General features: G+C 40.9%; 1 protein-coding gene across 1 annotated transcript in view; it reads left to right on the top strand.

Annotated features, from left to right (window-relative positions):
* LOC126106415 (sushi, von Willebrand factor type A, EGF and pentraxin domain-containing protein 1-like) overlaps positions 1-27,959 on the top strand; it is a 115,127-nt gene that overhangs the window by 65,480 nt on the left and 21,688 nt on the right. Inside the window, exons 5-8 of the mRNA XM_049912691.1 lie at positions 2,938-3,159; positions 5,409-5,624; positions 10,852-11,061; positions 21,555-21,868. Of these exons, the coding sequence (XP_049768648.1) occupies positions 2,938-3,159; positions 5,409-5,624; positions 10,852-11,061; positions 21,555-21,868 (962 nt within the window). The remainder of the gene's footprint in view (positions 1-2,937; positions 3,160-5,408; positions 5,625-10,851; positions 11,062-21,554; positions 21,869-27,959) is intronic.

Below are 27,959 nucleotides of genomic sequence, written 5' to 3'. Positions count from 1 at the left end.
CTTTTCGCCTGCTTCATTTACTGCATTTTTATATTTTCTCCTTTCATCAATTAAATTCAGTATCTCTTCTGTTATCCAAGGATTTCTACTAGCCCTCATCTTTTTACATATTTGATCCTCTGCTGCCTTCACTATTTCATCTCTGAAAGTTGCCCATTCTTCTACTGTATTTCTTTCCCCCGTTCTTGTCAATCGTACCCTAATGCTCTCTCTGAAACTGTCTTCAACATCTGGTTCTTTCAGTATATCCAGCCTCCATCTCCTTAAATTCCCACCTTTTTGTAGTTTCTTCAGTTTTAATCTGTAGTTCATAACCATTAAATTGTGGTCAGAGTCCACATCTGCCCCTGGAAATGTCTTACAATTTAAAACCTGGTTTCTAAATCTCTTGTCATACCATTATATTTGATCTATCTGAAACCTTCCAGTGTCTCCAGGCCTCTTCCACGTATACGACCTTCTGTCGTGATTCTTAAAACAAGTGTTAGCTATGATTAAGTTATGCTCTGTGCGAAATTCTACTAGGCGGCTTCCTCTTTCATTCCTTACCCCCCCTCCCCAGTCATATTCTACTACTACTTCTCCTCTTCCTTTTCCTACTGTTGAACTCCAGTCCCCCGTGAATACCAAATTTTTGTTTCCGTTCACTATCTGAGTAATTTCTTTGATCGCATCATACATTTCTTCAGTTTCATTATCAGCTGTGGAGCTATTTGGCATATAAACTTGTACTACTGTGGAAGGTGTGGGTTTTGTGTCTATCTTGGATACAATAATGCATTCACTATGCTTTTCATACTAGCTTACTCGCACTCGTTCTTTTTATTCATTATTAAACTTACTCCTGCATTACCCCTATTTGATTTTGTGTTTACAATCCTGTATTCACCTGACCAGAAATCTTGTTCCTCCTGCCACTGAACTTCACTAATTCCCACTATATCTAACTTTAACTTATCCATTTCCCTTATTAAATTTTCCAACCTACCTACCTGATTAACGGATCTGACATTCCACACTCTGATCTGTAGAATGCCAGTTTTCTTTCTGCTGATAACGACATCTTCCTGGGTAGTTCCTGCTCGAAGATCTGAATGGGGGACTATTTTACCCAAGAGGACGCTATCATCATTTAACCATACACTAAAGCTGCATGCCCTCAGGAAAAATTATAGTTGTTGTTTTCTCTTGCTTTCAGCCATTCACAGTACCAACACAGCAAGGCCGTTTTGGTTAATTTTACAAGGCCAGATTAGTCAATCATTCAGACTGTGGCTCCTGCAACTACTGAAATGGCTGCTGCCTCTCTTCAGGAACCACATGTTTGTCTGGCCTCTCAATAGATACCCCTCCATTGCGGTTGCACCTACGCTGTGGCTATCTGTATCGCTGAAGCATGCAAGCTTCTTCACCAATGGCAAGGTCCATGGTTCATGGGAGGGGGGGAATTTAAAGGTAAATCTATGAAAATCTGTATTTCACTTCTGGGTTACATGTAAAGAATTATGTATTAGGAGATAAAAGTTTCTACAGAAATATAACCACAACAATGCAAAAGACATTGGACTACAGGTACCAAAGTCAGTTTTTGGTCAGAAGTACTTTTTGGAAAAGACCATGCTTGTATGGCCTTAATTATCATGAAAGTCTTAGAAGGTGTTGCAGTTTATGAACAAGAAACAAATTTAATTAATGAAAAACCAAAAAACCTGAGCAGAACCATACAGTCTTATGTGAGTGAAACAGCAGGCGCTAACCTAATGGAATATATTCAAACTATTGTGTCTAAAGTCAGTTTGCTCATGCAGAATATCCGTATTCTAGATGTTGTATTGACTGCTGTCTTTTGGAAGTTATGTACTTCATCACATAGACTTGAAGATTTTGATTTGTTTCCTAGTTTTGTTCAAATGGAAGAGGAGATGTTTTTGAAGGTTCTTACTGTGATTGAAAAGGATATTTATCAGCAAGATATTAACATGGGGCAGTCTGTAAAACCTGCAGCGAATACATTAATTAAATAAATATATTGACTGTGGAAGATAATACTTCCATTAAATTAATAAGATAGTTCCAGAATATATTAGAAAACAAAAGGTCAAAAAACAGATTGAAAGTAGCTACAAGCGAACCTGCTACATTTCTCTTTATACTTTGATGCTGTCAAGTAGACTAAATCTTTGGTATGAAAGTAGTGCCTAAGTTATATGTTGTAGAATGGGTGTAACTACAAATGTAGTAATTTGGTATTTAACTATTCAAATTGTACCAAAAGCAATGCGATTTTGACAAGTCATAGTTTCCTTTATTATAACAAATCAAACATAAAACAAAGCACTTTTGAGAGGTGCTTTGAAACAGCATCTATTTATGCCACATATGCTGTAAGTCTTCAAATACGGAATTCGAGATGACTTACTGCAGTATAGTGACTCCTAAGTTCTTTTTGTAACATAAAACTGATGCTACATCTCATTCGCCACATTCCTCTCCACTAGGCAAAAATCTGACATGGCAGATTCTTCCTTTCACACTTCGCAAGGTAGTGACACGTGGAATTCCACACTGTGATGTCACCAGCTCCTTGTTCATGAATGTTTTCACATCTCGTGAAAACATACCTTAATGAATGGCTGTAAGTAAATTGGTCGTGGTTGGAAAATGTGGACAAAAGCAGACTTTCACTAAACCTGCTCATTGTAAGCAATCCAAGAATATGTGCAGACTTCAGGGATTTAGCTATATTAAAACTGCTATTTTGTGCCTCTATTTGCAATTGCAAATATATAGCACATGTATAATGTAAGAAAGAAAAGGATTTTCCACAGATACATTAGTGGAGGTCCATGTCAATGTGGCAGTACCTTTTACTGTGTAGTTTCTACTGACATCTGTGTCTGTGCAGACCTCCGCTTATCGTGCCCATTCCTTTTGCAGATGTTGCACCCGAGCTGCCACTGCCGGTTTGCCCGCCGGCCCCAACTCTGCACCACACACAGGTGTCCGTCCTAGACGGGCCACAGACGGCCAACAATGCGGGTTCGGGTGCTCGGCTGGAGGTGAGGTGCCGCGAAGGCTACCGGGATCCCGCCGCACCCTGCGTGCCAGCCGTGCTGTACTGTGAGCAGGGTTCCTGGGTGGGCTCACTGCCGATCTGCGGTGAGTGTCGAGGTGTCGAGCAGGAGCAGTCTGGTGCTATTGTGTGGAAATCTTGTAACTCTGTGCGTCTCATAACTTCTGGTGCTCATAACCTTTCTATTAACCCTTGAGCGTGTTCTCCTGTATCACAAATAACAAGCTAGGTGAGAAAAAAGTTTATGATCTGAGCAAGAAGATAACCCAGATTCTGAGCTAGCAGCACAATTTCACAATGGGGCAGTTATGCATGAGATAATTAGTAACCAAATAAGTGGTGGGGGGAAGGGGGGGTGGGGGATCTGTTGCAACTGCTCTGTTTAATGCTTCTGGTGTGAGGTAACTCTTGTGTGTGGCAACCAGGTGATACAGTAAAAATTTATTTTATTATTGTTTAATTAAACAGTTATTTATGTTATCTGATGTTAGTTTTGTTTGTTGTTGTTTAATTAACTAAGGTTAAACTGTAATTTTGTTCATACATGTTTACCTAGGTAACATAAAGACACCTATTGTTTAGATGTGTACACAGTGCCCAGTTGTGTTATGAAAAATGGCGCGCCCACTCGTGAGCTAAGAAAGAGGCATTTAGTTACGTAGGGCTGTAGGTGACATTGAATATTTGTTGGGCATTGTGCCTTCAAGCCAATGGGTATTTTGTCAAGGACTTGATATTCACAGACATTGTACAGCTGGACTGATATTTACTAACAGATGGGCTCATATTGGGACAAACCCATTATCAACAGTCACACATGAAAATGTGTAGAATTAACAGTGCTTACATAAGAACCTCGAGTGTAACTTTACACAGAAGCAGAATGTGGCTTTTAAACTAATGAGGTGATACTGAATCAAACTGATGCAAAAAGAAATTTATGACACAACCTAACTAAAAAAAAAGACAGGTTGTTAGCACCCATCTTGAGGCACCAAGAAATCATTGGTGTAGTAATGGAGGAGTGAACGATGTGGCAAAAATTGCATAGGGAAACCAAAGGTTGAAGCGAATGTAGGTTCCAGTAGCTACACAGATGTAACGAAGATTACACACAATAGAATAGCATTGAGAGTGTTCTATGCTTGTAAGCTACCTTTCATACTGTCTTAAAGCGTGTTATGTGTGTTGTAGATTATTTGGCCCACTGATAGGCATTGTATTGTCTTACAAATCCTAGATCATTGTGAGATGTCACTTGAATGAATAATAAATAAATAAATAGACCAGTCATTCTTCAGACTGAAGATCACAACAACAACACACATCAGGGTACAAATATTTCTTGAATATCATACAGCAAAAACCAGAAAAATTGCCATATAATTAACAGCACGTGCATGTTCATTAAGTCATGCTTTACATAAGCTAAAGAAATTCAGCTGACATTAAATATGTGGCAGATTGTCTGATTTTTCTGTGTATGAGAGTTGATTAACACTTGGTGTCATGATGTCTGTATGTGTTGTTGTTGTTGTTGTTGTTGTGGTGGTGGTGGTGGTGGTGGTGGTGGTGGTGGTGGTGGTGGTGGTGGTGGTGGTGGTTCCATTTCAGTCCAAAAATTAGTTTGGTGCAGCCCTCCACACTGCTTTATCCGGTGTAAGCTTTCTCATTTCTGCACAACTACCGCATGCTTGTGTGTCCCTTATAACCAAATGGCAACCGGCAGTCAATTTGACAACACTGTAGCGAGACGTGTCAGGTGCCAGCTAACTAGTAATTTTAATCAGACTGTATTTGCAAATGTACAAGTTTCTCTCAGCTATGGTGCTCAAACAAAATTGGTATGCGATTTCATAATTACAACAGGAACTGACAACGGTGCCGTCTTGCGTACAGTGAAGTGAGAGATTTCAAAGTGATCCGATCTTCAAACTTATTTTGTATCCAAATGGTACATTCCAAGACATGGGTTCTTTACCAAACTGTCAACTATTAAATTCCCTCAGACACCTCTAGAAGCCTGAATATCAGTTGTGGAGCACCCCATGTACGAATGTGTCGGGTTGCCAAATTTCTTCAACCACAGATCACACAGATAAATTAATGTATGTTATTAAGCAATAGATTAACTTAGAATTAAAAACTATTTTAAAATGCTATTGTGTTCAGTTTTGGAAAAATTTCTAACTTTATAACATGCAAGTTCACATACTTTTAGTTGTTGGTGGTCTATAAGTAGTGTGATTATTCTTACTGGAGGATGTTTTCTGTCTAAAGCATTCATTCATCAAGCTGAAAGAGACAGACATTCAAGTTTGCTTCTCTTTTACAGAACCAGTTTCAGACTGTCCACCACCACCGTATGTGCAACACGGCACTCTGACACCACTGCCACCGAGAGAATCGTCATATCCTGTGGGATCATCTGTTAGCTACAGCTGTGCCACCGGTTATTTTCTTGAAGGCGAAAGAACTTTGACCTGTGCTGCTACTGGCTGTTGGGAACCGGCCACACTGCCTTCCTGCAAACTTGAAGAGCAGCTTTACGGTATGTAGCAAAAGGGGGGGGGGGGGGGGGGGGGGGGGGGGGAAGAGAGAGAGAGAGAGAGAGAGAGAGAGAGAATATCAGTAAAATGTATTACATATGCAGCATAGTATGATGATGATGGTAATAATAATAATAACAATAATAATAATCTCCATCTTCTCTAGTCTCCCCACCATATCTGTCACTATTCTGACCCAGCCTTGTCTTTTGTGGATGCTGTCTTCCACTCCTTTTACCCCCTTGTCATTCGGTCTTGTGCCCTCCATCTTCATCTAGTGCCTCTTCCTAGGCATACTTATCTCATCCATTCTCTTCACTTTTTATCTTTCTTACTCAATCTTTCCTTGTAAGGGTTCCTCAAATGTTGCTTCCCCAGTACTTTTAATTTCTCATTTTTCCATTTTTGTTAGTCCTTTGTGACTTCTCAAAATATTCATTTCACTTGCCCACACACCGTAGTTTTTTCTGTTTTCTTCATGATCCAGGTTTCTGCAGCATGCAACGTGACTGTTATGTAACACATTTGTTATATTGCCTTCTAATTTTTATTGGGAGTATTCTTTCTCCCATATCATTCCTCTCGCACATCTCGTACAGCTGTCAGTTTGCCTTACACATTCCCTTTTCTCTTTGTCACGTCTTTCATTTTCCTGCATTACACTCCCCACATACTTGAAGCTTTGCCCACCCAGTGTCACATTTTATGACAGGATCCATCCTTTTATCTTATTGTGACCACCGTTTCACTTTCCTGTGCATTAAATCGAGCAAAATTTGTGATTAGATTCAGGGCTAAAGATTTCAAAGTGGTGCAGAGATTGGCGACTTGCTTTAAATGTGCACTTCACAAAATGGCAAAACATGGTGTTGTATGACTTACATCAGTGAATCACAGTTGGAATAGGTTGACTCGTACCTGGGTGTAGCACTTTGTAGGGGTAGGAAAGGGAACGATTGCATTGGCTCAGTTGTAGGTAGAGCAGGTTGCAGTCTTCAGTTTATTGGGGGAATACTTGGGAAATGTAATCATTCTGCAAAGGAGATTGCTTACGTATCACTTGTGCAACCCATCCTAGAATATTGCTCAAGTGTGCCCGCATCTCGTGGTCGTGCGGTAGCGTTCTCGCTTCCCACGCCCGGGTTCCCGGGTTCGATTCCCGGCAGGGTCAGGGATTTTCTCTGCCTCGTGATGGCTGGGTGTTGTGTGCTGTCCTTAGGTTAGTTAGGTTTAAGTAGTTCTAAGTTCTAGGGGACTGATGACCATAGATGTTAAGTCCCATAGTGCTCAGAGCCATTTTTTATTGCTCAAGTGTGTGAAACCCATACCAAGTAGGAATAACAGGAGATAATGAATTTATACAGAGAAGGGCAGCACGAATTGTGACAGGTTTGTCTTACCTGTTGGAGAGTGGCATGAAGATGCTAAAGAAACTGAATGGGCAGACACTTTAAGATACACACAACCTATCCCAAGAAAGCCCATTACAAAGTTTCATGGGAATATACTACTAGCCTCCAGTAGAGTTTTCATGGGGATGGTAAGGACAAGATTAGATTGTTTACAGCATGTACAGAGACATTTAAACTGTAAATCTTCCCACACTCTGTACAGAATGGGACACAGCCCTTATACCTGGTACAGGGGGATGTACCCTCTGCCATGTGCTTCAATAGTCTGCAGAGTGTGGATGTAGCTATAGAAATTCTAGGCCGTACTCCTCAGTGGCTCACAAGGAGAGGCACCCAGTGGTGGGATTGACTTTTTGAAATTTGCTGTATAGTGATGTAAGTTAAGGACTCAGGTATCACACCATGCAGCCATTCACCTTGGTGGACCCCTTTTTGTGAGTAATTGACAAAAAAAGTTTGGAATTTCACATGATGTTCTACAGCTGTGAAAAAGTAATATTCAGTAGATCAGTTGCACACCATAATGGCTAAGCTTCTATGCAAAAGGTTAACGGTTCAAATCTCATTAGATGGTATCTCAGTTCGTATTTTTAAATCATTTTCAAAATGACTAGTCATTATTTTCTTTCAATTAACTGAATTAAACATAACTTTATTATTTCAATTCCTTTTTAGGTACATTGTTTCAATCACCATTTAACTTTTTCAATTGCTCTAATTTTTTTTCTTCTTGTTCAGGAACACAGAAATACAAGTCGCTGAGGAATGAAATAAATAGGAAGTACGAGAAAGCTAAGACGAAATGGCTGCATGAAAAATGTCAAGAAATCAAGAAAGAAATGATTGTTGAAAGGACTGATTCAGCATATAGGACAGCCAAAACAACCTTCGGTGAAGTTAAAAGCAAGAGTGGCAGCATTAAGAATGCAACAGGAATTCCACTGTTAAAAACAGATGAGAGAGTGGATAGGTGGGAAGAGTATATTGAAGGCCTCTATGAGGTGGAAGATTTGTCTGATGTGAGAAGAAACAGGAGTCGATTTAGAAGAGATAGGGGATCCAGTATTAGAATCAGAATTTAAAAGAGCTTTGGAGGCCTTACGATCAAATAAGGCAGAAGGAATAGACAACATTCCATCAGAATTTCTAAAATCATTGGGGGAAGTGGCAACAGAACAACTATTCACATTGACATGTGGAATAATCGGGTCTCCTGCCAGATGTTTGTGTCGCTCTGGCACAATATTTCAGCCACGTAACTCGTTGCCTTCTTCAGGTGCGACCTGAGACGGTCTCAGGTCACTCCTGAAGAAGGCAACGAGTTAGGTGGCCGAAATATTGTGCCAGAGTGACACAAACATCCGGCAGTAACCCGATTATTCCACATGTCAAGATCTCGCTGGGAAATCGTGAAGAATTACAACTATTCACATTGTTGTGTAGAACATAAAAGTCTGGTGACATACCATCTGACTTTTGGGAAAATATCATCCACACGATGCCGAAGACTGCAAGAGCCGACAAGACACGTTCACAGGATTTGTTGACCTGAAAAAGTGTTTAGCAATGTAAAATTGTGCAGAATGTTTGAAATTCTGAGAATAATAGGGATAAGCTACAGGGAGAGACGGGTAATATACAATATGTACTAGAGCCAAGAGGAAATAATAATAGTGGACGACCAGGAACGAAGTGCTCAGATTAAAAAGGGTATAAGATAGGGATGTAGTCTTTTGCCCGTACTATGCAATCTGTACACCGAAGAAGCAACGATGGAAATAAAGGAAAGGTTCAGGAGTGGAATTAAAATTCAAGGTGAAAGGATATCAGTTGTAACATTAGTTGATGACATTGCTATCCTGAATGAATGTGAAGAAGAATCGTTACAAGACCTCCTGAACGTAATTGACAGTTTAATCAGTGCAGAATATGGATTGAGAGTAAATAAAAGAAAGACAAAAGTAATGAGAAGTGGCAGAAGCAAGAAACTCAGCATCAGGATTGACAGTCATGAAGCAGATGAAGTAAAGGAATTCTACAACCTAAGCAGCAAAATAACCGGTGGTGGAACATGGAGGACATCAAAAGCAGTTTAGCACTGGCAAAAAGGACATTCCTGGCAAGAGAAGTCTACTAGTATCAAACATAGACCTTAATTTGAGGAAAAAATTTCTCTGAGTTTGTGCGTTTGGAACACAGAATGGCGGTGAAACATGGACTGTGGGAAAACCGGAAGAGAAGAGAATCAAGGCATTTGAGATGTACTACAGACAAATGTTGAAAATTAGCTTTGAGGAGGTTCTGCGCAGAATCAGAGAAGAAAGGAGTATGTGGAAACCACTGACAAGGAGAAGGGACGGGATGATAGGACATCTGTTACGACATCAGGGAATGAGTTCCATGGTACTAGAGGGAGCTGTAGAGGGTAAAACAGCAAAAACTGTAGAGGAAGACAGAGACTGCAATAAATCCAGCAAATAATTGAGGGCGTAGGTTGCAAGTGCTACTCTAAGATGAAGAGATTGGCACACAAGAGAAATTTGAGGTGAGCCGCATCAAACCAGCCAGAAGATTGATGACTCAAGAAAGGATGCTACATCCACTCATCACGCTTTCTTTCTTCTAAGATCAATTATCTGCAGTTAAAAAAATAATCCTTTTATTCTCCTCTGTCAAAGGGTTCCATGTCACATAAATATTGCAATGAAGGTTCTCACTGTAGCCAAAAGGATCTGTCTGTGTAGTGAAATGGGTTGTTGTTGTTGTTGTTGTTGTTGTTGTTACTGTTGCTGTAGTAAGTTGCTCCATGCAAACAATCATATTGATTTCATAACTTTATTTTTCAACTGTCACTGGCGTCGAGTATGAATCCTGCGCTGCAACTCAATGTTCAGTTTGGTACCAGCTGTATGTTTCATCTTTGTATACGACAGGTAATGGTTGTGAACCATTTGAGAACCGACTTGCTTCAGTTTACAGTTTGGTGGTACTGCATTTCTGTACACTTGACATAGCTATGTAACTGAACTTTATTGTGTCACATTTGCTCAGCGTCATCGATTAATGGTGTATTTCTGGGTGTGTAGCCAAGTTGTTCCCATTATATGCAAAATATTTTGACAGTGATCCAGTTGTCTTCTTGAGTTGTCATCAGCCGTGTTAAGAGTCCTTTTGCCTGGACTCCAGACTGAAGCATTGCCAGTTTCGTACCACTCTTACTGCCTGCTAAATGCTTTAATGCTCCTTTTTCAGAGCCTGCTCTGTTACCCCTTGAAACATGTATTCTCTTTGCGTTTTCCAGCTCTCGTGGATGAGATGGCTACTGAGACCTTAACATACTGCGCGTCGGACCTCATGCCTAGTTTAAATTGAGATCTCAGTTACGGTTGAACAAGTCTTCCCACATCTTTATTTTGGTAGACTACCTTATTACACTCTCCCTGAAAATCGGCACTTGCACTGCAATACTGCTCTTGTCGTTTTTCGTTTCACGAGTACACTCGAGGTAGTGTGCTCGGCAATAGCTGAAATGCTGGGTTACATTAATCAGTGTGTCGCCGATGTTCGTCACAGCTCTCCTCCATCTCACATTCTGTTGAAATGTCAGAAAACCTAATAAACGGGGGCTGAGGTTTTAATTTGGGCAGCAAGTGTAAATAATGGTACAGGTCACAGCAACTGATAAAGACGCTCATGAAAATATTGTTCGTAAAAATAGAATCCACAAGTAAGCCACACACCCGAAAGTACGGCATCGAGTCGTAATGGATAATGTTCCGCGGTGCCGGTGTACGAGCAGTTCCCTTCTTCATTGCAGCACTTGCCGGCTGCCCGCCTCCACCGCTCGTGGAGCACAGCACGATGTCCTCGCCGACGTCGGAGACTTCGTACCCCGTGGGGTCGTCGGTGAGCTACAACTGCTTCCAAGGCTACGTGCTGGAGGGGGAGCACATCATCACCTGCAATCCCTCCGGCCTCTGGGAGCCTTCCCCGTTGCCGACGTGCAGAGCTGATCCACAACCTTACGGTATGTAACCGTAAATACATGCTCTGCCCCTTCTGTCATCCTGTTTCTCTTTGATGCATCAATAAGGTACTCTCATCATTTTGCTGTTGTTTGTGCTTCACTAGACCCATTTGCATGTCAGAAATGAGCACGTTAAGTCTGATCACCCTAGTCCTTCTCTTTCTATGTGTTGTATACTGACTCTCCTTATACATTCATTCATTCGTTCACACATCATTTTTCATCAATCCCATCATGGCTGCAGAACTTAAAGGGTGTAGAACAAGTCGAGTTGTACATTAACATGCAGGAGCCACCACTGCTGGATACTTCTGTAAAGTACTCTAACAACAAATTGTGACTAGTACTAACCTACTCACACTGATAATGATGGTAATTACTTCTGTATTACTTTATTATTTCAAACAAAGCATTTTAACTTTGCACATTACTATTAGATGTTTGTATACTGTCAAAACTAGGATTTGTCTGAGAGAAATATTAGAGTTTGGCAGAATTTACGTTGCTGAGTCCAAAGTATATGTTCCAGTAGTGAAACATGGCAGCAGTTCAGTGGTGATTTGGGCAGACGTATCAGGACATTCTGTGGTCCTCATAGTTTCTGTGCAAGGTCGCATTACTGTCAAGAATTATGTGACCAATTTGTCTGATCAGGTACGTGTCACGGTACAAAGTTTGTTCATGAATGGTGATGCTGTGCTCAGAGACAACAGGCCCGCTGTTCACACTGTTCGCACCATCCAGGACTTGTTTTGTGAGTAAAAGGATAAATTGGTGCATTTCTCCCAGACACCACATTCGCCAGATCTCAGTATTATCGAGCCTCTGTGATCTACTTTGGAGAGAACTGTGCGTGACCCACCTTCATCATTGTTACCTGAACTTACCACTATTTTCCAAGAAGAATGGTACTTTGTAAGATTCCTTTGAAAACCATACAAGACCATGTCTTGTGTTTCTGCTGTATCCATATTTTTGTCCACCTACTGTATCTTGTTGAAGGGTTGCCTAATGAGATATTCTTTTACTTTTTTTAAAAAATATTTTGATGTTCAATATCCTGTCTTATATCTACCTATGACCTTTTAGACTTTTGGAGCAGAATATAAAACTTCATTCTGAACCCTAAAGAGGGAGAGGTAGTGTATATGGACTTTATTTCTACTCCCAGTATAATTATTGTGAATTGCTGAATTTGTCCTAAAATCATTCTTGTTATTAACTATAACTATAACTATAATTATGGAGTAAATGTATTGAATGTAAGTGTAAAATTAACAAAATCCTCGAAAATATAGTGCAACTGCAAAGTCTCTCCACGGCGGCGAGCTCTGCACATCTCACCTTGCAAGGCACATAAGGTTGCAGCACATTTGTGTTGCTGTATAAGCTAGGGGCTGGGATTCAATGCTGGTGGTTGCAGTAATGTTGGACAATGGAATTAGATATCATTATAATTAAAACAATGAAATTAATTACATATGATTAAATACACTGTACTCACGAATATCACAGTAGGTGCTGGAAATTTTTTCCTCTTTCTTGAATGCATAGCTCAATATGTTTACATTTATTTGTGAACACTTTTACCAGTGTTTCAAATGTAATAGAATGCAGATAATCAGTTATCGGCGTCTCCAGTTCATCTGTTGTGTTCGGTTTATTTTGATACAAAAATGTTATAACCGCATGCCAAAGAAAATAGTTTGATGGAGACAGAGCTGGTGAGTGCAGGGACTGGGGACGTTTTGTAATTACTCTATCTCCAAATATTTCATCTATAAGTTGTTGGGACTGGGCACTAGTGTTGCCTTGTTGGGAAAATGGAATGATTAATCTCATTTTCATTCAGCAGGGCAGTAAATGGATAAATTATCTGAGAACAGTAGACATCGGAAATGACAGTAATATCATAAAAGATCAGCCCTATGGTTCGCATTCACATTTCAACAATGTAAACACTGGTTTTCTCTGCATGCAATGGTATTTCTCTTAAGGAATGTGGACTTTCTGATGACCAAATTCGTGAATTTTTGGAATTAATGCAGCCTGATAGATGAAACCAAGTCTCATCACTGAAAAAGGTTAAATCTAAAACAAGAACTCCACATTGATTAACAAATCACTGAAACCATTCGTAATAAGCAATTTGTTTGGCATGGTGCGTACAGTGTATTTATTGCACTGCAGTAATTTCATATGGACACATCGCCTATTCTTTGGTTATGACCTTAAGTGCTGTTGTATGAGAGACTTTAGCCTCCTGTAATAATCTCCTCACTGATTTTTTTGGACTCTGTTGTCACGATGTCCATAATGTCATCAAGCTTCTGTCCTATAAAACTGTGAGCCACCCAGCTCATGGTGCATCGTGAACTGAACTTTTTGCTGTCCGAAATTTGCAAATTAAATCGCGTACAGTGTCATAATGTGTGCACCTTGAAGCAGGAAAATGTAATGTAAATTACCACCTCAGATGCTTCGTAAAGCTTCTTCCTGCATGGAAAACCTCTTCCACTAAACACATGCTCTCTGTAGTTGTAAGCATTTTCACTACACTCAGGTTACACGAGAACTAGACGATAACACAACTAACAGCTGCAGTGCACATGTAACTCTACTACCCCCACCCTACCACAGCATGTCCATGTAATACGTGCAGACGAGACTCGAAAGTACTGCCAACATTACGCACCCCACAAGGCAAGACATGCAAGGCTCACCACTGCGGCATATTCGGTTACCAACTTTATACAATAATATTCTTATTGCGTAATTGTGTAGATTAAGTCTTTTCTTCACGGTAGCTGCAGTGATCCCAAAGATTATTCCACAGGATAGAATTGAGAGACAGAATGGTACCAATTCTGTCTATAGATCAACATAATGAGATTTCCAAGTGCAAAACAGGCAGAACTGAGCTTTTAGGTTAACGTATATACATGCTGGCACCACCTCAGTTTACATTTGGATGCCCAAGGACTTCACACATCATGTCTAATCTAGTCTGTTCCCATTGATCTCCACATCTCGTCGTGCTGTGCTGTTAGGATTCTATCAACATGCCATCCCTCCCCTTTCCAAGTGAACTGATGAGGCTCTTGAAGTCTTCCAGGCAAAGTGAACATTTCGTTAGTGTTCAGCTAGATTATCATGCCATTCAACTAGATTATCACGCCATTTAAAGGTGTATAAAATTAGAGTTTGATTTTGTAGCACAAGTGCTAGTTTCATACTAATTTTCCACTCGGCAACATTTGTTGTTTAATTTATTTAGAATTGATTTGGAAGTTTTTTATGGCTTCAGTTTGAGGCACTCGGGCACAACTATCTAAATGAAATTCATCTGCAAATGTATCCCGCAGCTGTATTGTAACATCCACTAATGTGCTAAATAAGAGTGATCTGGTACTGTACATGTATTTTATTACATTGTTTAGAACACATTTTGTTTCCCCCACTATTCAATAATTTACTTCTTTAGTATATCCACATCATCATGTGCCTATGAACCACTCCCTCTTTGAAACTTCCTAACAGCTTGAATCTGTGTGCCGGACTGAGACTCGGACTTGGGACCTTTGCCTTTCACGGGCAAGTGCTCTACCATCCGAGCTACCCAAGCACGATCCGTGCCCGTCTTCACAGATTTACTTCCCCAAGGCTGTGGCTAAGCCGTGTCTCCGCAATATCCTTCCTTCCAGGAGTGCTAGTCCTGCAGGTTCACAGAAGAGCTTCTGTGAAGTTTGGAAGGTAGGAGACACGGTACTGGCAGAATTGAAGCTGTGGAGGTGGGTCGTGAGTCGTGCTTGGGTAACTCGGATGGTAGAGCACTTGCCCGCGAAAGGCAAAGGTCCCGAGTTTGAGTCTCGGTCCAGCACACAGTTTTAATCTTTCAGGAAGCTTCATATCAGCGCACACTCCACTGCATAGTGAAAATCTCATTCACTTCCTCTTTACTGACATTATAATTTAAAATTGTTAAAAACTGTTAAAATAAAAAGGACAACCACTGGTCAGTTGAAACTGATGCTTCCATTCTGACCAATTGTTGTTACAAGAAAATAAAATGAACAGTATTTTTCTTTTTCAATTGAAATCTTGTGGGAAAACTTGCAGCATTTTGTTCAGTATGGATTTTGTGTTGCTTTCTTCAGGGTGGCTACTTGTCTGGAAAACCTGGGAAATTGGTGATTCTCAGGGATTTAGAATTTACCAGAAAATTAGGGACATGTCAGTGATTTCTGAAAGACTAAGGGAATTCTAGGACTTTTGGTGAGTAGGGGAGTTGAACTGTTCATTGACAGATGTAGAGAAATGTACTTACTTATTTTGTTAAAAAAACCTCTCAAGATTTTTCACCAGAAACAGTCAGTTGTTGGGTTGTGTAAGAAGAGGTCAGGGTGTATACGACCCGGGACAACCGGGAAAAACCCGGGAATTTTTTCATCCGGGAGAAAACCGGGAATAACCCGGGAATTTTTTGGAATTCCGGGAATTTTTCATTGTTTTAGCTTTCAGCTTTGACTGCAGAATAGATTCTCTAGCAAAGAATGTTATTATATCCTGCTACTGGAGAATGATACTGCAAAATAAAATATAAACGAGAGGGAAAAAAATAAAACTTTAGTGGCAAAGGAAATGTGCAATTTACAACAACAAAAAACCGTGCACGCACAAGCGTCTGCAAATAGCAAAAATATGTCAAATGCCGTAGGGCGCAGACTGTAATTCTTCGTAACAATAAACTGCTTGCTATGAGCATGACGTCACAACTGTTCACATTAGGTTCGTTTGACCAATTGCCAGCGGTCTGTTGCGCATGCGCATTTGACTCGCGTATTAAGCAGTACCTTCTCCCGCTACTTGAAGTTTTGGCTGTTAGCTGTATCGGTAGTAGCAGCAAGCAGCCAGATGCAAACGAGAAAAATTTTTCTCGCGCGCCCTAGCTGCCAGATTCACGCTTGCACAGAGTTGTCTGAGTTGTAGTGGGGAGGGGGTTAACCTCCACGTGATCCATGTTTATGTTAAGTGATTTCGCTGCTTCTCTTCGTGTACAACTCCCACGTCAAAAGAAAACAAAACGGATTTCTGTGGCCGGGAGCTATCAAGTGAATTAAAATACATTCACATAATTACGGAGGGCAAAAATACATTACTAATTTCAGTTTTCTGATTTTATTTTATTTCCGAGTTAGTAGCAGTCAAGCATTAATCGCCTTGCAGAACAGTGAAGTTAGATTTGCAAGTTTGCTAAAGAAATTTGGCTTCATTAATCTTTGCGTTGAGGCAATCATTTTATTTGAAACGAAGTGTTTCATTCTACAGTATTGGCTAGTTCCAACTGTTCGCTGAATTTCAAGTGCAATTTCAAGTGCACGTTATCATCTTCTGCCATATATAGCATTATGCCACAATAAAGAACCAAAAATGAAATCGTAGAGTACTGGTACTCCAAGAAAATTTGCATCCCAAAAACCACACTGAAAAGCTTAATATCAGATGGGACCTACTTCATTTAGAATCTGGAAAAAGCCAATTTGCACTTCAAGCCGAATTGTGCATTTTAGAATTGTTTACGAAATTCCGAAGCTCTTTGGAGTATCCTCTGATGCACTGTTTCTTTTATGGTGTAATGTAAGCTCTCTTAGTGCTTTATACACACGAACATGCGGGCTTCCTACACCACTGCAGTTGCACACGTACAATAATGCCTATTTTCTGGCGCTCTCTGGAACTGGTAAATCGAACCTATTTCTAACAGTCTCCGAATAGTATTGTGAACGGTAGTTAGAAAAGCGTTACTTTCAAAGTAAATTTCTTTTTACGCAAGATGAATTACGTTACGTGTGAGAAAGTGGGATGGATATCTAAATCACAGAGCGTTCGAAACTGAACAGTTTGAGGACCAGCCACTTACAAGAATTTGGAGCCGAGACATTTATGTCATAATTTTAAATTTACTGGCGCATTTGTGTGATGTCTTAAAATATAACACATGCAAAAAAATATCAATATTACGTGTGAAAGCTTAGATTATGTTGTAGCGTGTTAATATTAGAGACATAACATTATATGTGAAAGCTTAGCTTTTCTTGTAGATATACGGTACTGTGTACATTAATGTAAACCGTTAACTTTTCCTCTTGCGTATTCGCGCTATGTAACCAGTGATCTTGCTAGTGGCTGACTATAACACGTGTCCTATGCTCTGAATAGCTGCTGTCATCGGCTGGCGAGATTTCGTGGCTTGAGATATGACTCGCTTACAAAAGGACGTGGCAACCTCGGTTTCAACGCTCCGGAAACTAACGCGCTGTGTTTGGTGCAATTCGAATTTATACTTTCGTAATACGAAAATATGCAGCGTATATGTTGCTGCAAATCAAAGGTCTTTTCAGAACTTCTCTCCTTTCCTTTATTAAAAGTCTCTCCAAAACTTCTCTGCCTCGTCTTTTTTTTTTCCGGGAAGTTCTACGCGATTGTATAAAACGTTAACCATTCAAAGGATTGATAAGTTTTACAGTTCCGAGGGAAAATCTACGGAAAGCCTACTGTCACTTAGCACCGAAAAAGTGTATTTTCGCCCGGGAAAAAGCATATTTTTTAAACAGGATATCCGGGAATAATCCGGGAATTTTTTTTCCTTGTCCCCGTATACACCCTGGAGGTGAAGAAGTCCATTAAATTATTGTAACATTTGTCACTCAATGACATTTGCTTATGATGCACTGATCCATGACGAGAATCTTCATTATTGACAGTGGGTTTTAGAGATTCAGGTCTGCTTCCCATTGCACAGTTGATTCTAAGTACAACAGACTTCAATTTGCACATCAAAATTTGTCACTTGGTTGTAAGTTTGTTAATCACACAAAAGCAAGGGTTATTTTTTTTTTCGTCTATGCAGGGTGGTTTTGGTAAATGGGAGCACTACAGGAAACAAGCAAAAAATGTTACAGAAATATGGCCAGAAATTCACGGTGTCTGTGCTACAGGATTTTCATCAGATCTGTACAGTACAACATAGATGAAGTGTTTGAACTGGCCCCGGAGAGCCTCTAAGTGTACCGGAACACGACGCAGCAGCGACTGACGTGTAAGTTCATATGTGCTGTCCTGCAACTGAGTGGTATCACACTCATCGAGACTGTGTTGTTCCAGTGTCTGCACTTATAGGATGAGACAGGTGCACCCACAGACAGAAAACTGAAGGGTCAAGGTCTAGTGACCAGGCGAGCTGTGTGACTGGGCAGTTGATCAGGGTAGATGTTGTCGAGATGCCTTTTCATGGAGATATAGACGTCAGCTGGAATACCATTGTGTAGTAGTGTCATAACCCTTCATATCACCATCTTCCAGCAGGGAGGCAGGGTCACCCACAGAGACAGCGAGTACACCTCTCCTGAGAGGTGTGATGAAAAGATGACTGGCCCCATAAGGTGGTTGCCAATAATCCCTGCTCACTCATTAAGACTGATCTGATTCTGATATTCACTAGTACACACAGAAAATACTGAGTTGCCTGGCATGTTTTCATGTGCTTTATTCATTGAAACCTACACTATTTAAGTTGTTTTACCCCACCTTCAATCTCTGGCCACTTGTCCGATGACCTTTTGTGCTACTTATCTTCTTGGGGATTGTTCCCCACATTTGCTCTCATTTAGCAAAATCACTTTGTAAAGAAAATACAAATGTGGACCCAGATCTGTGAACACACCATTTGTACATTAGCAACGAGTATTCAGGCTTTGGTTCTCTTTCAGTAATTTCAGTGCAAAGTAGTACTTTGCTAACTTTCTTAGACTTGCGTGCTGCACTACAGTGTGGAAAGCTTCAGGTTTCAAATAGGACGCATTGTTTCCATCAGAGGCTATTGGTATTATGTTCTGTGGGCAACAGTTGGAAGCAGCAGTTCCTGTCAGGATTTTTTGTATACTTGTGTTTATTGCCCAGTTCCACCCTTGTCACGGAATAGTGATGGACGGCACTAACAAGAGAATTGCCATTTAAAATTTAACCAGAATGTTACAAATGTTATATCTTGTTTTCAGTCCTAGTTGAACTTGGGATAATAACTGGCAACAGGGCAGCTTGAAAAATATTTAGCCGTGAAAACTAGTAAAATAAAAAGGTAAAACAAAACTTACTCTCACATATAACGAAAATTGATTCAATAAAATTAGGACTTCATTCTTGGAAAAACTTGGAAGATATCTGCATGGTGCAAATAGTGGCATTAGACCCTGAACAATAAAAACTAAGAGATCCTTCACATGACGACTGAAAAAGCTTCCTTTAATCACTCAAATTTAAAGCTTTTCAAATCAATTAAATACCTAAGGATTAAAGTTCAGACCAACTTAAATTGGATACATCACATAGAAAACGTTATGGGGAAGATTAATTATAGATTGCATTTTCCTGGTGTGACAGAAGGCGCACCAAATGTACTAAAGAGACTGCCTTGCCTTCAGTACACTTGCTTATCCTCTTCTACTGTATTGCTGTGAGGTATGAGATCCTTACCAAATAGTATTGATGCAAAACATTGCAAAAGTTCAGAGAAGTCAGGTCATTTAGCATTACCTAATATTAAAGCTGCCAGGGACTCAGGAAGGAGGTCAGTATGCAGCAATGAAAAATTTTGGATCTCCTGCCCTATACCATAAAATGTCTGACAGGTAGCAAAGCAAGTTTTAAACGTAACCTAAAATCATTTTTTGTGGACAACTCCTACTATTTCATGGACAGATTTCTATTTAAAACTGGTAGTTTTTAAGGTAACTAAATATCTCAAAAACAACGCATCGTATGGAGAAAAGAAAAAAAAATGTTCTGGGTGAAAAGTTAATATTAGTAAAGGGACAAAAGGAGACAACTGTGTGTCCTACAACTGACCACCTCTTAACCACTCCTCTTGTGTGGTCGGGTCACCCTTGTATTTTCAAATGGGGATTTCCCCCCTCCCCCCCTTTTTTTTCTCCAGATTCTACATTAAAAAAAATATGTAGAGTTTACGCAAACCACTGTTTTCCACTTGTGGTATATGGCACTGTAATCGACACAAATATCAAGTGTGCCTGTTTATGCAATTAACAACTGACATATTTGATTCTCCTTTCATTTACACTGTAAATGTAAATTTTTATGTCCTATGATATTTGTCTTCAAAATTTACTTTAGGGTTGTAAATTAGACTGTACAGGTCAGTGTGGTTACCCATTTCAGTTTCTGGTTAGAAACTATTTGTAGCCTGATCCAGGAACAATTACATGGATGTAACAGTTCTCTGTTCCCATTGGGATGCTTGATATCGGTGAGTCCCGTTGCCTGTCACCGTTGGGGTGCTTGATTTCCGTGAATACCCATGGGTCTGTCGCTATCACTTCATGGACATTTTACCTTACTACAGTGGTTGGAACTTGCATTCTGCCAGTAGCCACATAGTGGCCTGCACAAGAATTAAGTCAGTTGGATGGAAACACACAGTGAAATCAGTCACCCTGATGGTGGGGTTCAAGGCCAACCACCGAAATCAAGCATTCCGATGGTTTGGGGACTCGCCACAATCTACCCCACAAGGAACAAAAAAACTACATTACTATACAAGTAACTTATTTGTCAGAAACATCATGTCTACTATTTGTACTGTACAACCACATTTGTGTCCGCCGCTCGTGGTCTCGCGGTAGCGTTCTCGCTTCCCGAGCACGGGGTCCCGGGTTCGATTCCCGGCGGGGTCAGGGATTTTCACCTGCCTCGAGATGACTGGGTGTTTGTGTTGTCCTCATCATTTCATCATCATCCAGGAAAGTGGCGAAATTGGACTGAGCAAAGGTTGGGAAATTGTATGGGCGCTGATAACCACGCCGTTGAGCGCCCCACAAACCAAACATCATCATCATCAACCACATTTGCAACACTCAATTCAGATGTTCCATAGAACATGTAACTAACTAACTAATTAACTGACTAATTATCAAGAAATAGAGGAGAGATGAATATGATACATGAGTTGGGGTAGCAATCATTGAGACAAAGAATTGTTTCATTGTTGTGAGAGAATTTTTTATTTTTATTTTTTATTTTATTTTATTTTTATTTTATTTTTTATTTATTTATTTATTTTATTTTTTTGTAACCACAAAATTTCAGTCACCAACTTTCTCCTCTGTGTGTTAAAATAATCTTTTGACTTCACCTAGATAGGGAGAAATGACCAGCATGATAAAATAAGAGAAATAACGGCTCACAAAAAAGATTTAGGCTTCCATTTTTCCCACGGGCTATTCCAGAATGGAACAGTAGAGAAAAATTCTGAAAGTGATTCTATGAATCGCCTGTCAAACACTTAAGTAATGGAGTAATCACATAGGTGTAAATGTTCGGGAAATCTTTTGATGAAATAGTCGCCACCCTGTTCTTTTGATAAACTTTGTGCCAGTTTCTCCAATCTCTCCTGACAGTGATTTAACTTTCTCCAACAGCCTACCTGAGTACATCGAGTGTGCTGCTCGTGTCCCTCGCGGTAGCCCTTGGCGTCTCACTCATCCTGCTTGTGGTCTGTGTGGTGGTGGTGTGTCGCCACCAGGGGCCCAAGACACGCCCTGGAGTTCCGTCACCCTCGTCGTCAACTGGAGGAGGCGGAGGCCATCGCGGTGGCTGTGGCGGACCACCTGGTTCTCTTGGCGGGCCACGCCACTCTTCTCCGACAGGATGCGTTGCCACATCTGGAGGTGTACTGCATGACCCAGACAGGGTCGCCCTTATCGCATTTGCTGATGGAGTTCAGTTGGGAGAGGTTGGTAAATTGTATCATTAACTGAGGAGAACTACAAAATTATGAGACATAGTTGCTGACCAACACTTACCTTCTGTCCTGCTGTGGGTTTTGCTGCATTCCGTTCAGTAGTTACAGCAGCAACAGTCAGGATGATAGACTAATCTGGCCTTGTAACATCAGCCAACATAGCCTTGCTGTGCTGGTACAGCATAGGACGAAAGGCAAGGGGGAACAACAGCCATTATAGTTCCCGAGGACATGCAGCTCTACTGTAAGGTTTAATGATTGTGGTAGCTTCTTGTGTAAAATATTGTGGAATCTGTGGATGAGGGCTACTCAGGAGGATGTCGTCATAAGAAAAACAAAATTACCATTCTACAAGTCAGTGTGTGGAATGGTAGGTCCCTTAATCAGGTAGGCAGCGATTAAATGAAATGCCAAAGGAATACAATAGAAGGAGAATGAGTAGCTTTGAGAGATGAAGTAGTGAAGACAGTAGAGGGTCAAACAGGCGAAAAGACAAAGTTGAGTAGAAACCCCTGAATAACTTTGGAGGCTTTAATTTAATTGTTGAAAGGAGAAAATACAAAAATGCAACAAATGGAGTGACCAAAAAGGAATACAAACATTTAAAAAATCAGACCAACAGAATATTCAAAATGGCTAGACAGGAATGGTTAGAGGACAACTGGAAAGCTTTAGATATATGCACAATAGAAGAAATTGTTACTCATCATATAGAGGATGTGTTGTGCCTGTCTGTGGCTCAATGTCTTCTCTGTATGGTGAGTAGCAGTCTATCCTTTTCATAATATTTTTGTTATTCTGTCCTGGATTTTCTGTTGCATGATAGGAGAAAGATAGATATGTCCTATAAAAATTAGAGACCTTTGGAGAAAACAGAAGCACGGATATGAATATCAGGAGTGCATATGGCAAGCCAGAATTAAACAAAGAATGGAAAGGTGAAAGTTGGAAAGATTATATAGAAGGGCTAAACAAGGAAACTGAATGTGAAGGCAGTGTTATAGGTAGGGAAGAGGAGATAGATAAAGATGAATTGGGAGATATGACTCTGTGAAAAGAATTTAAGGAACACTGAATGGCCTACGTAGAAACAAAGCCCCTGAGTAAAGTAGATGACATTCCCTCAGAATTATAGAGGTACTTGGGCTGCCAGCCATAACAGAACTATTTCAACTTGTATGCAAGATATACAGGGCTATTACAAATGATTGAAGCGATTTCATAAATTCACTGTAGCTCCATTCATTGACATATGGTCACGACACACTACAGATACGTAGAAAAACTCATAAAGTTTTGTTCGGCTGAAGCCGCACTTCAGGTTTCTGCCTTCAGAGCACTCGAGAGCGCAGTGAGACAAAATGGCGACAGGAGCCGAGAAAGCGTATGTCGTGCTTGAAATGCACTCACATCAGTCAGTCATAACAGTGCAACGACACTTCAGGACGAAGTTCAACAAAGATCCACCAACTGCTAACTCCATTCGGCGATGCTATGCGCAGTTTAAAACTTCTGGATGCCTCTGTAAGGGGAAATCAACGGGTCGGCCTGCAGTGAGTGAAGAAACGGTTGAACGCGTGCGGGCAAGTTTCACGTGTAGCCCGCGGAAAATTGGCTCATGCCAGAACTGGAGACCGACAGCACCGACTTCATCTTTCAACAGGATGGTGCTCCATCGCACTTCCATCGTGATGTTCGGCATTTCTTAAACAGGAGATTGGAAAACCAATGGATCGGTCGTGGTGGAGATCATGATCAGCAATTCATGTCATGGCCTCCACGCTCTCCTGACTTAACCCCATGCGATTTCTTTCTGTGGGGTTATGTGAAAGATTCAGTGTTTAAACCTCCTCTACCAAGAAACGTGCCAGAACTGCGAGCTCGCATCAACGATGCTTTTGAACTCATTGATGGGGACATGCTGCGCCGAGTGTGGGAGGAACTTGATTATCGGCTTGATGTCTGCCGAATCACTAAAGGGGCACATATCGAACATTTGTGAATGCCTAAAAAAACTTTTTGAGTTTTTGTATGTGTGTGCAAAGCATTGTGAAAATATCTCAAATAATAAAGTTATTGTAGAGCTGTGAAATCACTTCAATCAATTGTAATAACCCTGTATGAGTTGAAATACCCTCAGATGTCAAGAAGGATAAAATAATAATCCAGGTTCAAAGTAGGGACCTGGAGACAGGTGTGAATATTATTGAACTGGTAGTAGCTGACTTTGTAGAAGGTCACTTGCATTCCAGAGTAATGTAGGAACTCTTGAGGTAGTACTGATACAGTGAGTTAGCTTAGAAGATAGGTTAAAGAAAGTCGCCTTTACATTTACACATTTGTAGATATAGAGAAAGTTTGACTGGATTACATTCTTTGAAATTGTGGAGGTTGTAATGTCCCCCTCCCACAATTTGTTGATACCACTACTATTGTCCCTGGTAAAGTCTCTTTTTTGGAAAATACGAGAATAGTAAGATTTACAATAAACTTTTTATTTATCTTCTTCTCTCATAGTTGGCTCCAGTTCTTCACGTCTAGGGGCTGATCGTTGAAGCTGAAATGTTTGACATTTTAGATTCTCATGGTTCCAATTGATGTAATTAAGTTTGAAGAATGTTTTCATGATAATTTATTATCTCACATTTTACAATATAACACTGTCTTTTGAATTTTCACATTAACAAAGCCAAAACTACGTTGTTCTGCCCAAAATACAAAAACACATCTGATCACGTCAGAGGCATGCCCACTACTACTTCACTTTGCGGTAATAACAATATTCCAAAGGGTATACACATTTTCTTGACAAATGAATTTCTATTATTATTTTATAAATGACTATAGAAATAAATCTAATAAATAGCCCCAAATTGTGTCATTAATAATAGAAATGTTAAGCGTGCCAAATATTTCGTAATTTCAAATGTTTCTTATATACAGGGTGTAACAAAAAGGTACGGCCAAACTCTCAGGAAACATTCCTCACACACAAATAAAGAAAAGATGTCATGTGGATATGTGTCCGGAAACGCTTAATTTCCATGTTAGAGCTCATTTTAGTTCCATCAGTATGTACTGTACTTCCTCGATTCACCGTCAGTTGGCCCAATTGAAGGAAGGTAATGTTGACTTCGGTGCTTGTGTTGACATGCGACTCATTGCTCTACAGAACTACCATCAAGCACATCAGTACGTAGCATCAACAGGTTAGTGTTCATCACAAACGTCGTTTTGCAGTCAGTGCAATGTTTACAAATGCGGAGTTGGCAGATGCCCATTTGATGTATGGATTAGCACGGGGCAATAGCCTTGGCGCGGTACGTTTGTATCGAGACAGATTTCCAGAACGAAGGTGTCCCGACAGGAAGACGTTCGAAGCAATTGATCGGCGTCTTAGGGAGCACGGAACATTCCAGCTTATGACTCGCGACTGGGGGAGACCTAGAACGACGAGGACACCTGCAATGGACGAGGCAATTCTTCGTGCAGTTGACGATAACCGTAATGTCAGAGAAGTTGCTGCTGTACAAGGTAACATTGACCACGTCACTGTATGGAGAGTGCTACGGGAGAACCAGTTGTTTCCGTACCATGTACAGCGTGTGCACGCACCATCAGCAGCTGATTGGCCTCCACGGGTACACTTCTGCGAATGGTTCATCCAACAATGTGTCAATCCTCATTTCAGTGCAAATGTTCTCTTTACGAATGAGGCTTCATTCCAACGTGATCAAATTGTAAATTTTCACAATCAATATGTGTGGGCTGACAAGAATCCGCACGCAATTGTGCAATCACGTCATCAACACAGATTTTCTGTGAACGTTTGGGCAGGCATTGTTGGTGATGTCTTGATTGGGCCCCATGTTCTTCCACCTATGCTCAATGGAGCAAGTTATCATGATTTCATACGGTATACTCTACCTGTGGTGCTAGAACATGTGCCTTTACAAGTACGACACAACATGTGGTTCATGCACAGTGGAGCTCCTGCACATTTCAGTCGAAGTGTTCGTATGCTTCTCAACAACAGATTTGGTGACCGATGGATTGGTAGAGGCGGACCAATTCCATGGCCTCCACGCTCTCCTGACCTCAACCCTCTTGACTTTCATTTATGGGGGCATTTGAAAGCTCTTGTCTACACAACCCCGGTACCAAATGTAGAGACTCTTCGTGTTCGTATTGTGGACGGCTGTGATACAGTACGCCATTCTCCAGGGCTGCATCAGCGCATCAGGGATTCCATGTGACGGAGGGTGGATGCATGTATCCTCGCTAACGGAGGACATTTTGAACATTTCCTGTAACAAAGTGTTTGAAGTCACGCTGGTACGGTCTGTTGCTGTGTGTTTCCATTCCATGATTAATGTGATTTAAAGAGAAGTAACAAAATGAGCTCTAACATGGAAAGTAAGCATTTCCGGACACATGTCCACATAACATATTTTCTTTCTTTGTGTGTGAGGAATGTTTCCTGACAGTTTGGCCGTACCTTTTTGTAACACCCTGTGTGTGTGTGTGTGTGTGTGTGTGTGTGTGTGTGTGTGTGTTTATATATATATAGAGGGAAACATTCCACATGGGAAAAATATATTTAAAAAGAAAGATGATGAGACTTACCAAACAAAAGCGCTGGCAGATTGATAGACACACAAACATACACACAAAATTCTAGCTTTCGCAACCAACGGTTGCCTCGTCAGGAAAGAGGGAAGGAGAAGGAAAGACAAAAGGATATGGGTTTTAAGGGAGAGGGTAAGGAGTCATTCCAATCCCGGGAGCGGAAAGACTTACCTTAGGGGGAAAAAAGGACGGGTATACACTCGCGCACACACACACATATCCATCCACACATACACAGAGACAAGCAGACATTTTGTTTGTGTGTCTATCGACCTGCCAGCGCTTTTGTTTGGTAAGTCTCATCATCTTTCTTTATATATATATATATATATATATATATATATATATATATATATATATATATATATATATATATATATGACTATAATAGAGGGAAACGTTCCACGTGGGAAAAATATATTTAAAAAGAAAGATGATGAGACTTACCAAACAAAAGCGCTGGCAGGTCGATAGACACACAGACAAACACAAACATACACACAAAATCTAGCTTTCGCAACCAATGGTTGCCTCGTCAGGAAAGAGGGAAGGAGAGGGAAAGACAAAAGGATTTGGGTTTTAAGGGAGAGGGTAAGGAGTCATCCCAATCCCGGGAGCGGAAAGACTTACCTTAGGGGGAAAAAAGGAAGGAAAAAAGGACAGGTATACACTCGCACACACACACATATCCATCCTCATATACACAGACACAAGCAGACATTTGTAAAGGCAAAGAGTTTGGGCAGAGATGTCAGTCGGGGCGGATGTACAAAGGCAAAGATGATGTTGAAAGACAGGTGAGGTACGAGCGGCGGCAAATTGAAATTAGAAATTAGCGGAGATTGAGGCCTGGCGGATAGCGAGAAGAGAGGATATGCTGAAGGGCAAGTTCCCATCTCCGGAGTTCTGACAGGTTGGTGTTAGTGGGAAGTATCCAGATAACCCGGACGGTGTAACACTGTGCCAAGATGTGTTGGCCGTGCACCAAGGCATGTTTAGCCACAGGGTGATCCTCATTACCAACAAACACTGTCTGCCTGTGTCCATTCATGCGAATGGACAGTTTGTTGCTGGTCATTCCCACATAGAACGCTTCACAGTGTAGGCAGGTCAGTTGGTAAATCACGTGGGTGCTTTCACACGTGGCTCTGCCTTTGATCGTGTACACCTTCCGGGTTACAGGACTGGAATAGGTGGTGGTGGGAGGGTGCATGGGACAGGTTTTACACCGGGGGCGGTTACAGGGGTAGGAGCCAGAGGGTAGGGAAGGTGGTCTGGGGATTTCATAGGGATGAACTAAAAGGTTGCGAAGGTTAGGTGGACGGCGGAAAGACACTCTTGGTGGAGTGGGGAGGATTTCATGAAGGATGGAGATCCATCCTTCATGAAATCCTCCCCACTCCACCAAGAGTGTCTTTCCGCCGTCCACCTAACCTTCGCAACCTTTTAGTTC

This window comes from Schistocerca cancellata, chromosome 10 (genome assembly GCF_023864275.1).
Source record: "Schistocerca cancellata isolate TAMUIC-IGC-003103 chromosome 10, iqSchCanc2.1, whole genome shotgun sequence".
Taxonomy (NCBI): domain Eukaryota; kingdom Metazoa; phylum Arthropoda; class Insecta; order Orthoptera; family Acrididae; genus Schistocerca; species Schistocerca cancellata.
This window is presented reverse-complemented; position numbering and strand designations above follow the sequence as displayed.